The 12,994-nt window shown below is 53.8% G+C and overlaps 1 protein-coding gene across 4 annotated transcripts in view; it reads right to left on the reverse strand.

Moving 5' to 3' along the window:
- Positions 1–12,994, reverse strand: part of DLGAP2 (DLG associated protein 2) — a 434,439-nt gene that overhangs the window by 103,786 nt on the left and 317,659 nt on the right. For all 4 annotated transcript variants that reach the window (XM_081045533.1, XM_081045531.1, XM_081045532.1 and 1 more), the window contains one exon: positions 811–876. In XM_081045533.1, coding sequence (XP_080901659.1) covers positions 811–876 — 66 coding nt within the window. The remainder of the gene's footprint in view (positions 1–810; positions 877–12,994) is intronic.

Below are 12,994 nucleotides of genomic sequence, written 5' to 3' on the forward strand. Positions count from 1 at the left end.
CGCCCGAGCGCGTGGTGCCGGCCGACGTGTGTGGTGACGCCCGAGCGTGTGGTGCCGGCCGACGTGTGTGGTGACGCCCGAGCGTGTGTGGTGACGCCTGAGCGTGTGTGGTGACGCCCGAGCGCGTGTGTGTGGTGACGCCCGAGCGTGTGTGGTGACGCCTGAGCGTGTGGTGACGCCCGAGCGCGTGGTGACGCCCGAGCGTGTGGTGACGCCCGAGCGTGTGTGGTGACGCCCGAGCGCGTGGTGCCGGCCGACGTGTGTGGTGACGCCCGAGCGTGTGTGGTGACGCCCGAGCGTGTGTGGTGACGCCCGAGCGTGTGTGGTGACGCCCGAGCGTGTGGTGACGCCCGAGCGTGTGTGGTGACGCCCGAGCGCGTGGTGCCGGCCGACGTGTGTGGTGACGCCCGAGCGTGTGTGGTGACGCCCGAGCGTGTGTGGTGACGCCCGAGCGTGTGTGGTGACGCCCGAGCGTGTGGTGACGCCCGAGCGTGTGTGGTGACGCCCGAGCGCGTGGTGCCGGCCGACGTGTGTGGTGACGCCCGAGCGTGTGGTGCCGGCCGACGTGTGTGGTGACGCCTGAGCACGTGGTGCCGGCCGACGTATGTGGTGACGCCCGAGCGTGTGGTGACGCCCGAGCGCGTGGTGACGCCCGAGCGTGTGGTGACGCCCGAGCGTGTGTGGTGACGCCCGAGCGTGTGTGGTGACGCCCGAGCGCGTTGTGCCGGCCGACGTGTGTGGTGACGCCCGAGCGTGTGTGGTGACGCCCGAGCGCGTGGTGCCGGCCGACGTGCGCGCTGAGCTCCCTACCTAGATCCTCCTCCTCCGGCCCTGAGAAGCTGATGCCCGGCTGGACCAGGTCCCCGCCGTCTTCCTCTGCAAAGAGAGAAACAAAGACACTGTTTAATCTGTGTCCGGTGCAGACTGTTACACACAGCACATCGTCCACACTTCGCCATGGACAGTCAAACACGAGATGCGTTCACACTCATTCGTGTCACTGATCAGAGCTGCACTTCGCGCCGAACCCCAGGGACAACCCTGTCTTGTGTGAGCAGCACTCTGACCGCCCGTGTCCGCAGCAGCTCAGGCTGCGGCCAAGCGACTCTGAGCTCCACCTGTGGTTTCACTTCAGGTTTATGAGGCTATCGCATCAGAAGAGACTGCGGAAGGCCGGACGCTGTCACCTCCGTGCTCCCTCCCGCTGGTTGAGCCCAGCCCTGCCCAGCGCTGTCCAAAAAGCACCCACCAGCGGGGACCTCCTTCCCAACAGCCAAAACCTGCAGGTCTATGTTAACGCATAACATTGGATTTTGCTCCAAACACAAGTCTCCTTCCTCCTCTTGGGAGAACACTTCAGGTCACCAGCATTGAATGACATCGGTGTGTGGCGCACAGGCGTGGGGGCTGCCTAGCGCTGTCCCTCCCCTCCCATATGGGTTGGCAGAGGCCAATGAGGTAAAGGGACCTGTCGTTTGTCCCCTAGTCCCTGGGGGCTGGACTAGAGATGTGCAGCCTCCACCCTGCACTGTGCCCGGCAGACGTGCCCTGGGCTGCAGGCACCAATACCCCACCCAGGACGGAACGTGAGGGGTGCCGGTCCTCCCGGAGATGGGGTGTCACTACACACATGACACATACGTCGCCATTTTGCATTGTTTCATAAATACAAAAAGAATTACAAACAGCCTCTACACATGCATCTGGGCAGGCTTCCCGCGTTTCCGAGTAGGCTTTGAGGGAAACATTTATTTCCTGCTGGTCATGGCCAACCCAGTGAGGCACGTCAGTGTCGGAGAGCACGTTAATGCATCGTGAGGAGACCCACTCCCACTGTTACCACTGCGGGCTCAGCAGCTGCGCCTGTGTCCTTTTCAGAAAGTTTGCAGGACGTCAAGAAAGGAGGATGTTTGGCTGTGGAAGACGCTGCAGGGCCTGATGACATCTGCAGTTGAATCATATTTTGTGGGGTCCCTCATCAGTGCTTTAAAAATACTTACATTTTTAGATATTGTAAGTATGTACGCGTATGTATGCGTCGCGCACCTACACGTGTCATGCGTGAATGAGCTGAGTATTTCACAGACCAGCTGCACCCTGGGTGCCCACCTGGCTGGGGCGTGGGGCACACATTTCCAGTCATGTTTCCCACTCATGAGCGCAGTGAGCACAGCACGAGGCCCAGGGGGGCGTGTTCTCGATCGTTTAGAAATATCCCTGCGCTGTGATGCAGTGCTAATGAAGTGGGTTGCTATGGAGACCACAGTCATCACGCGGTCAGCATAATTAACTGAAAACAGTGAATTCGGTCAGAATGGAATTAGGGGACAAAAACCACACACGAGTCCTCACTTTCACACCTCGCTTGTCCTTGGCGCTTTCATGGAATGAGCTGGCACGACGAGGCAGCATGACATTGTGGATTCCGGGGCTGAGTGTGCAGCTTGCAAGCACGCCAGCACTAAAGAGGCCAGTGGACAGCAGCTCACATTCAGTGTGCAAAGCTGTGCACGCAGCTGTGTGTTTCGGGGGACGCCTGCATGGTGCTAGAATGCACTCTAAGGATGGCATGTGTGTCTGTGGAGGCAGGGCCCGAGGTTACAGGCAGAAGTGATGGCCTCTTAGTTGTCCTTTGTCACCTCAACGCGAGGCCTGGAGGCAGCATCAGTCAGGCTGCAGCAGTGCGATGTGCATGAGGCGTCTCAATGCCACTGGGACATAAGGACACTGATCTGCCACTGAGGCAACATGACACGGTGCACTTGTGAGCTTGCCTGCAGCCCTCACATGGGGGCCATCCTGCTCCCTGCTCCTGTTTACCAGGCTGAGGTAATTGTGAAAACATAATGACGGGCGCCAGCGCCATTCCACAGGAATATGGTGTTGCTGCCTTCACGAGTCCCGGGACGGCCGTGCAGTGCTGGGAGCCAGGGCACCTGGTACTTCCTGTCAGTCAGTCTCACAGCCTGGTCCAGCGGCTGCAGCAGCAGCATTTTCCAATGAGGAAATCGAGGTCCATAGAAGCTGAGGACACACAGGAGACCTGGCTCGTGCCACTGTCTCTCTCCACAAGACTGTGACGCTCCCACTGTGACCACGGTGTCTTACTTATGGAGATTCTGCACCGAGCCTCCTCGATCCGGCTTTCTTGGACTGATAAAGGAATGACTGAACCCCATGAGGAAAGAGGCAGAAGCCATGAGAGAAATGATTTTGTGCAGGTGAGCGACAGATGGGCCAGGTGGTCCCGAGGAAGACTACCTTCAAGAGGAAACTCAACTTTCATGAAACTCGGCGGATATTTTCCTTCTGTTTAGAAGGCAGGCCCGTGTGTCAGGGCCCATCTGAGGAGAGGGTGCGGGGCTGTGTCCCTTCTGCCAGGCTCGGGTGGGACCCACAGCTCGTTCCTGTCTCGGCTGCACAGCATACCTCTGATCCCTCGGGACTTGTCGTGTGCCTCGTTGACACACACAAGAGTTACTGAACACCTGAGACCAGCTGGGTGAACTGAGTTGAATTTGGATAATGAGTGAGTCACCACATCTATCTGAGAGACACTGAACATGCCAGTAGGTGACCCTGCTGGGACAGGCATGACAACTGTGGCTACAAGAAGCAACAGCGAGGCCTGGAAGATGAGATGAGGCCGCTTTGGTGAGGCTGCAGACAAAAGCCACCGTCCTCCACAGGGAGCGTGCCACGGCTCGGGGACAAAAGTGATGTCAGCAGCTGGGCGAGGCTGGGCTTCAGCACACTGGACTCACGGGGCCGAAGGACCCCCTCCTGGGGATGTTTCCACCGAGAAGGGACCTGTCACGGGTGTCACTGCTCATTCCAACTACCCAGGTGCTGCCAGTGACCTGAGGTGATGGAGATTTTCAAGCCTGAGACTCAGAGGCAACATAGCAGATGGAGAGAGACAGAGCTGGGTCTGAAATGTCAGCCATGCACCACGCGAGATTTCATCACCTCTCGGGCCTGGTCCTCACCCTAAAGGTGGAGGTAACGCTTTCCTTCCAGCGGCCGAGCACCTGTCGTCCTCTCTCCACTGGACGTAACTCGCAGGACCAGTGGTGTCTAAGCTGCTCGCGTTTCAATCCTGGAAAGTCAGGACCAGCACCAAGCCCCCTGACAGCCCTGCCCAGCCTGCTCCCAGTGTGCTCCTGGATGATGCCTGACCTTGGCTGACCTTGCAGCGCGTGAGGAGTGTGATAATCTGGGCGCACGTCTGCACACAGTCCTGTCACCATGACTCAGTTATGTCCAGCCGCTCTGCAGTTAGGCAGGAATGGCCGACGTAGCACGATGGCCTCCGGAGGTCACGTAAGTTCCCTGAGGCCACTTCTGGGACAGCCACTGGCTCTGAACTCAGAAGCTCCCTTCCTTTTGGTTTCTGAAGAGGACACCCACTTCCTTTCATTGATGGGATGATGTGCTTTCCTCTGATGGGAGTGGAATCTGAGGCTTCTGCTATGAAATCAAGGTTTCCAAATCTGACCAACATCACCAAGGACTACGTCTCGCCCCACCTGTGCCCGTGTGTCATTGGGCTCCCGATGGGGCATGTCCCACTGTCTGTTCCATTCCCTTCCTTTCCAGCCCAGAGGACCATTCAGGCTCGCAGAAGCATTTCTCAAACCGCCGGGCACCTTGTACCTACCTTTTCACCAGGTCCTGCGTTGTCTGAGGCACCTGGTCTACCTGCACCCTTCAGGTACATGCACATCTTGGGCTCTGCTCAGTCGGCCTCTGCCCTCCCTCACAGCCGCCCTTGAACCTGGTATTGTCTCCTGTCTGGGTGAGACGGAAGTGGGCGGTGGGGTCAAGTCACAAATTTTACCTGTGAAAACATGTCCCTGCGTGTGACTGTGGCAAGAAGCCGCTCCTCCTGTACAGAAAGGAGTCACGAGTGGTGTTAGTGTGGGCAGGACGATAGCAGCCACAGTGGCAGTGCCAGACTGCAGGCAGGCGTGACAGGTGCCAGTGACTTCTGGGACACGCACAGAGACACTCGGTGAAGTCAGTTTCGGAGAGAGCATTGCACAGAGTTTGGCGACCTGACAGTCTGCCCAGCATCTAGGTTCTTTTCATTCTTTCAAAGTTTACTTCTAAAGAAAGCATCTCGAGTCTACATTTCAGCCATTTCCCTAATGATAGGATTTGAAGGCTGCTGAGATTAAGGATTCATTTCTGCTCCGCGAGGACAAAAGACTATGATTAGCTCTAAGGCTGCTTCCTCTTCCGTTTCATTCCCAGCTGCACCGCCAGCCCACACGCGGCCCCTGCGGTAATGACTACTAACGGCTTTTCTCTGAAAGCCACACAAGTGCTCATAATTTTATTTTCGACCGAGGAACAAGTGTCAGCAGAAGCTGGCCCTGATGTCTGCAGAATTTTCACTGACACTTAAATCAGACAAAGAGAAAAACTCAGAGTCACTGATGATGCAACCTCACTCCACCAGGAAAGACAACAAATGGCTCCTGAAACCGGCGGCAGCTCCTGGTCAGGAGAGCAGGCACTGGCTCTCAGGCCACATGACACGTGTGTGAGCACCCCCCCTCTCGCTTCCAAGTTTTGAGGGTCTCACCGAGTGATGTGAACCAGCACTGTGCATTCAGATAAATCACAAAGTCCTCTTCAGGGAACCCAGGCATACCTAAGCAACACTCACTCAATTCTGAATTTCTCTGGACTCAGAAAAAAGACAAAAAGCTGATGCAAAAACCACTGTTCCTTATTTAAATATCTGACAAGTTCAAGATGAAATTGTGTCTGCTGTTAAACTTGAACATTATTCACTTCAAAAGTGACATGAATTATATTTTACATAATGTTTTAAATCTAAATTTCAAGCGAGAAATGTTAAAGCTGTTACACGACCATCTGTATTCAATAAGGTTTTACACCGAAATTCCCTTGAACTTTGTCCATCGTGTTTAAACTGGAAATGCTATTTTAAAGACAGAACAAAGGGCATTTTACAAAGCTTAAAAAACCGTGGCTGGGGTACTTGGCGTTATGGCTTCCCACCTACGACAAACAGGAGCCCCAGAGGGCAAAGTGGACAGAGGGAACCCAAATGCGGATCTCTCTCTGACGGCTAGTCCCATCGGCTGTGTTAAGTCCGCTGTACAGCGGCTGGAGAACATGTTAGCTGAATTTGAATCTCGGATAAACACAGGAGGATAGTGTTTTAGTACATCCATGCAATATCCATTGTTCATCGGAAGTCCTGGCTTGGCTGGTTGGGGGTGGGGCTGCGTCAGTTCACTTCATAGCTCAGAGGTGGGTCACTCGCTGTGTCTCCAGTGGAAGACACAGCGGAATGAACAAAGGAGTTTATTAAAGCCCCTCAGTCCACTCTCTCCTCCTTCAATGAGAATCTGGAGACCTGACCACCCACCCACCTAGGAGCCGACAGTGGCTGCCAAGTCTCCTCGGGCAGGCGCCCTGAGAATCACTGACTTCACTTATTCTGTTTCCTCTCACACCTCTGCTTCCTGGAGAGGGGTTGACCCGGGTTTAACATTAAACACACACACACACACACACACACACACGGTCAACTTTTAAACACTCTTAAATTCCTTATTTGACATATTGTTTTAATTTCCCACATCGACCTCTGCCTCTCTGTCCCACGTGTGAGGACCTCCCATTTGGCAGGAGTAACGAAAGCTCTAGCTACTACTGTGCCTTTTCCTGGATTTTGTGCAATTACTTCAGGGTAAATAGTGACACTCCATTTTCTCTTTCCTTAAAATATTGGCAAGCCTTGATTTTCAAATATCCAGTTAAAGCGGAATGGTTAAATAATTATGGTACAATCATAGCAGAGAATGTTAGAAGTTTAAGTGTTCTAGAAACTCCCAATGTAACGCTAAGGGAGAAAAGCCAAACGCAAATGCTGTACTTTATGATCCTGGTTTTGCTCTGAGAAAAGATTGGTGGCAATTTACCAAGATGCTGAGAGCACGTGGCCCTGCCTGGAGGCATCAAGGGTACCTTTTCTTTTCTCTTTAAATACTCTGCACTTTCCAGATTGTCTTCACCCAGCCTGCATCTGTTTTATACAAAAGGAATTACAAACACACGTGCTGTTCAGTCTTCAGTAAAGACAAGATCTGACTTTTCCTCTTCACCGTAATTCGGTGGCCAGAATGGAGATGGATGGCGCTGACGTGTGGCCCCACTTTCCTTAGTCAAGGCCAGTGCTCACTTCCTGCCCCCTGGTTGCCGTAAACAGCAGCAGAGTTAAGCTTCAGAAAGAAGCTTGGAGGAGTGAGCTGCCCACCTGTGCATCCCTCTTGGTGTGGACGCGGCGTGAGGGACTTGAGCACTGAGGGGAGGATGGTGCCATCCCCACGCTCTGCTGCGTGCATACTGCTTCCTCTGATCTCTGACTAGCAGCTTACTGGTCCCTACCAGCTGCTCAAAGATCAGCATGGACTGTCCTCCGGGGCCCGTGATCTGGGCCCTACCTGTGCTTCCCTGGGTTCTCTTTCTGTCCCAACTGTCACACACGCAGGGTTTCTTGGGCATCTAAAGAGGTAACTTTTGAGGCCAACTCTGAGAAATGTCACACATGGGTTCCTTACGGAAATGGAAGTAGTTGCAGAAGTTAAGAGCAGAGTCCATTGGGTCAGTGAGGTCCCATCAAGGGTCTTCCAGGGCTTCCCACAGGAAGAGGGTGTGTGTGGAGCGATAGCTAGGAGACCACGTGCTCATGTCCCCTCACCCACCCTGAGCCTAAACCAGGTTCCCCAGCCCATGCTCGTCCCTTTTGTTGCTGTGTCTGGTCACTGACTCACTGACCGCAACGACCTCAGAGATGGGATTCTCACTATCTGAGTATTTCAGATGACTCGTTATTATATCCATTCTGCAAATGAGGAAAGTGAGCTTCAGAGACGTATGTAATTAACCTGAAATCCTGTGACTTCTCACGGAAGTGCTAAGATTAGAAGCTGGGCCCTGAATTCCTCCCAAGTCCACATGTTCCAGTGCTGACGTCGCCCCTCACTGCCCATCTGTCTGCCGGGGTTGGCGGCCACTAGTGGCTCAGGCTGGGTAGCTGCTTAGGACCCGTCTCTGTGGGGACATAATCTGTGCCCTTGGCACCTCTTTACGTGGCTCTCAGCTCTTTCTTGGCGGTCCAGAGGCCCACTCTTCTCTTCTAGGTCTTCTTTAAAACACTTCTCTTTCGGCATCAAAAATCTGGGCTCAGAAAAGAGATGTGCAGAACTCATTCAGACTGAAGTGCAAATGGATCCACTGCTGCCAATTCCAGGAACCGCGTGTGCACACTGACGGGAGGGGGCATGAGGGAGGGGCCCCAGCTGTCCACTGGCCACACTGGGCTGGTCCGGAGTCCCGAGGACCCCTGCCTGAGGAGCTGCACAGTTCTGACTGTGTCACGGACTCGTCTTAGGCTATTAAAATTCCGCCTTAAGATATTATGCAAAAGATAATACGGTCACATTCCCTGTTCACTGAACCCAGCACTTCCTGGAAGCAGAAGGTGGCAGAGATTCCGTGAGTGAGGCAGGGGTCCTGGCTCTCTGCCCATCCCCTAATCCCCTAGTCGTGTGCAAATGACACCGCCCGGCACCTACTGACATTCCACCAGGGACCCAAGTCAACAGTCAACAGACACTTGATGACGGACACTGAGTTTTGGGGGCAGGGATACATGCTAGGGACGCAGAGTGTGGCAGGAAAATGAGAGAAAAACAAGTGACTGCTGTACAGTGACGTAGTTCAGGAACAGACACGTGCACCAGTGAGGACGTTATGTTGCTCTGCAGATGGGGATCATTTAAAAAAATCACACCTTTAGCTCTTTTTAAAATTTATTATCTTCAGTTGTTGCACAGACTTGACTAAGCACAATTATGTATAAAATTCGTTATATAAATTTATATATTGAAACACTTCATAGCCAAAATATTGTTTATTCTTATTTTCTAAAAGAAAACAATTTCAAAAATTTGATTTGTGGTTGGTCGTTTCTGACCCTGAACCTCTGTAAACGCCCACTTTCAGTCCTACGAGTCGTCAACCTGAATTTGATCCGTATCCCCTGGCTTAGCTATTACTCACGTATCCATTCTGGTTGTTAATATAAGGAATAACATTTGTTAAAAATGATAGACAAAACTAGTTACCTATTATTAATCGACAAACCATGCCTAAGGCATCATTCTTTTATTTATTTTGTTTTGTAAATACATCACACATCAAGTTTCATCGTGGGGAATAAAGTAAGTACAGGGAGTCATGGCAGCACCTGGACTGCAATTCATTTTCCAAGCCCTCGGATTCCAGGTCGATTTGCTGTAACCAGTTACATGGTCCCTGACGTGAGCCGTGACTGAGACGTGACTGACAAGTGACGGCTGCATGCTGTGCTGGCGTGGCCGCCCCAATAGTTTCCTTCTCCCCAGTGGCCGGTCTGTGGCTCACCCAGAGACACGGGGGTGGGGTGTCTCTGGTGCTCCCATCTGTTAGTGTGTCCTGAGAGCAGAGCTGCACAGATACACATGCTTAACGCCATGTTTGGGACACAAACGCACAGCTCTTGCATGTCAGGCTCACTGGCCGCACATCTGCCTTCAGGTGGGTATGTTTTCTGTAATGAAAACCCTGCACCTTCATCCCGTGTGGCCTGAAGCTGTCACCTGGGGCTGGGAAGAGCAAGGCCTAGACGACTGGCGCTGCTGTGGCCCCACGTGGCTGTGAAGCCTGTGCCTGCCCCGCATTCCACACCTGGGCTCGGGTGGTGCTGGGCAGACAGCCTTCCAGACAGTGTCCTCGCTCTCACACTGCCTGGTGCGGCTGCCTCTCTAAGTCAGAGGCCACGAGCGCAGGCGCAGGCGGCCTCCAGGACCCCCTCCCCCCCGTGGCCCAGGCCCCCCCCAGTCCCCAGCACCTGTGAGCACAGGGACCCCACTGCCCACCTCCCACCTGTCACAACACGAAAGCCGACTTGCTCAGATCCAGGCGGAAGCACATTCTAGTTTTTATGATTTAGGCAAGTAACGCGAGCCTCAGTTCCCTCATCTGTGAATGGGGGTGTTTTGAAGATGAGGTGAGAAAAGCCCACAGGAAGCCCTTGTGCAGCGTGTGTGGCACTAACACCCCTCAGCCTGTTTCCTTCCCCGCCTGATGCCTCCATGGAGTCACACAGGTCTCAGAAGACGCAGCCCCTCAGCCCCCCGAGCGGCCCGGGAGGTGCTGGCCCGAGCGCGGCCTAGGACACAGTGGCTGAGACAGACCGCACACAGGAGAGTCCGGGGTCCTGAGGCCAACGGCGTTCACCTGGTCTCCGTAACCGTCCTGAGCCTCCGTCTGTCCGGTGGCTCAGCACCTGCCTCGGGGGCCCCGACAAGCTCCTGGGGGCTGCCAGCGCCACCGGACCAGCAGGCACCGCCCCTTCCAGACCCACTGTCTGCACACGACGATACCCACTGCTCGGACACGAGCTGAGTGTGCTGCGCTGCGTCTCTTTCCCGCCGGCAGCATCACGCTTACAGCTCCACACTGGGCTGCCAGGAACTGGAAGGTGCATGGCTGCTTCTAAAAGCATTGTTGCATTTGAAGGATAGATACATCCTCCCGGGCTCTAAGGTGGAAACTATTTAAAAAACCTGCAATTCATTAGCTGCCTTTAAAGTGCACAGCAGGTCTGGCTAGTCAATCCAATCTGAATTACACTAACCAGCTTATGGTAATTTTCTAGCAAGATGAGAGAAAAGGAAGACAGAAATACATGTTGTAACAGAAAAATGACAGGGCAGCTGCACTGAAATCACCCCCATTTTCCAAGCTCATTTTGGAAGTTTCCTGTCAAGGCCTCTTTGTCTGTATCCACGGAATCCTCCACAGCTCTGTAACAGAGGCCGCGGAGACACCTGATGTTAACTGTAATTTTCACCCTCAATTGTTCTTTCTCATCAGAATTTAAGATAATATCTTGTTATTGGCATTGCAGCCATGACGGCAAATAAACTTCCAACAAGGCCGACCGACATGAGAACGAGAGATGGGCAGACGTCGGGAGGAAGCCATGATGAATTGCTAAAAGGACAAATCGGTGTTCTGTTGCCAGGAAGTGTTTCGATCCAGTCTGGTGACTCAGTTTCAGAGAACGTGAAAGAATCTCAGAAACCATTTAATGATGTATAACTGTCCTGCTCCTCAAACCTGATGGTCAGCGAGGGCGGCTTTACTTTTTCACAGGTGTCTTTCCCATCAGAATTTATCAGCTAATAGCATGAATATTGTTGTAGCAATGCCAACGGCTATTTCAAACAAATCCCCATTCAGCTCTTACCTCGGTTGCTATTAGTTTCACAAGCTGGAGTAGAAGAACCCACGCAGTTCCGAGTCATCCGAGTGTCCTGAGCTCCCGGGTCGGCGTGTGGGGTTACCACCCAATGATGTGTTGCCACAGTGAAAACCCCACACGCCATGAAGCACGCCAGAGGTCACCTGGCAGTTCTGAGGCCACACCTTCCACTCGCAGGTGGAAGTGGCCTCTTTTCCTTCCCAGCACCTCTGGGCATGAGCATGCCCAGGACTCATTTTAGTGTCTTTACAAAATAATCACCAAGTTCCTTTCCTAAACTACAAATGCTGAATGAACACTGGAATGCATGCCTGCTTACTCTGCTGGACCAAGGGCTGGTGCAGGCTGATGGCTGAGTAGTTCTCCATGCACGAAGTCTAACCACGCTGGTTAGCAGTTTACTCAAAATGTCGTGGCGCTCCCGGGGTCCCGCTGCCCCCGCTTCCACGGCAGGTGCAGATGGGCCCAGCATCTAGATGTCATCTCACCAGACCTGCAGGTGAGCACTCAGGGCTCCCACCTTTTCTTAAAAAAGGATTTAAATTCTGATTGCTATACGACTGCTGTTTTGCATCTAACAGGTGCTCATCAATGAACAATCTGTGACAAATGACAGTTTCCAGACTCAGGAAAACAATCCCTGGAAACTCAGCACCTGCGGTCCCCATGTCCCCACTGATTTTGAGGGCAGACGCCATGTCCTAGGAGAGGCCCCTGTGACGCTCTCCGCATTCTGCACGGCAGGAAGCCTCAGGGTCCAGGCCACACAGCACTGGGAAGGAGTCTGGAGTTCTGCAAATGTGCAAGCGATGCCACACAGGTCTAACTAGGTCTCAGCCACTACAGTTCCCTCCTCACTGTGGGAGCAGATCACACAGCGATACTTGCTGGAGCTCGAGGTGCGTCACTTCCTGAAAACCCCCTGAGATGCCCCATGGAGTCCCCGGGGCCTCACACCCACCACAAAGCCCATCTCTTCCTGCTTCCTAAGTCGGGTCCCAAGACACAGCCAAGCCCACAGATGGTCCCTCCCTGCTGCTCCCCGGCCTGACCTCAGCTGCTGGCCATGCGGAGCTGCTCGCAAGCTCACAGGAGGGCCATTCGGGGTGGGGATGGCCTACGGACAGTGGGCCACGTGCCGGCTGAGAGCACGGGTCCTCTGCCTGACACCAGGCTTCCCTCTGTCTGCTGTCTCCCTCTGACAGGCTGCTCTGGCCCAATGCCCCAGGGACGTCCCCCAGTCTCCACCCAGACCAAGGGACACCCCGCAGGGCCTGTGTTCGCCTCCTGCAGTTTGGTATGCATGACAGAGACGCTGGTGGCTGGGCTGCTGAGGGACGACTGCCTCCAGGTCAGCTGTCTGCCCCCAGCTGTGTTGGTGAGACCGCAGAGGGTGCAGCTAGGAGAACAGGGGCCCCATTTGCCAGGAATAGGGGAGCAGGGAGCAGACACTGCAGGGCCAGCGGCCACCGTATGGCTCGTCCCTCTGGAGCTTTCCTGATTAGTCACAGGTTCTACTGGGGGAGCCATAACAAAGAATGCATTTGACGGCTTGACTTGAGGCTGTGCACCAAATTCTAACTGCCATTATTTCCACAAGGTCTTTATAAAGTCACAGATGGGTATGACAACACAGAGGGT

This window comes from Rhinolophus hipposideros (genome assembly GCF_964194185.1).
Source record: "Rhinolophus hipposideros genome assembly, chromosome: 4".
NCBI classification, from domain to species: domain Eukaryota; kingdom Metazoa; phylum Chordata; class Mammalia; order Chiroptera; family Rhinolophidae; genus Rhinolophus; species Rhinolophus hipposideros.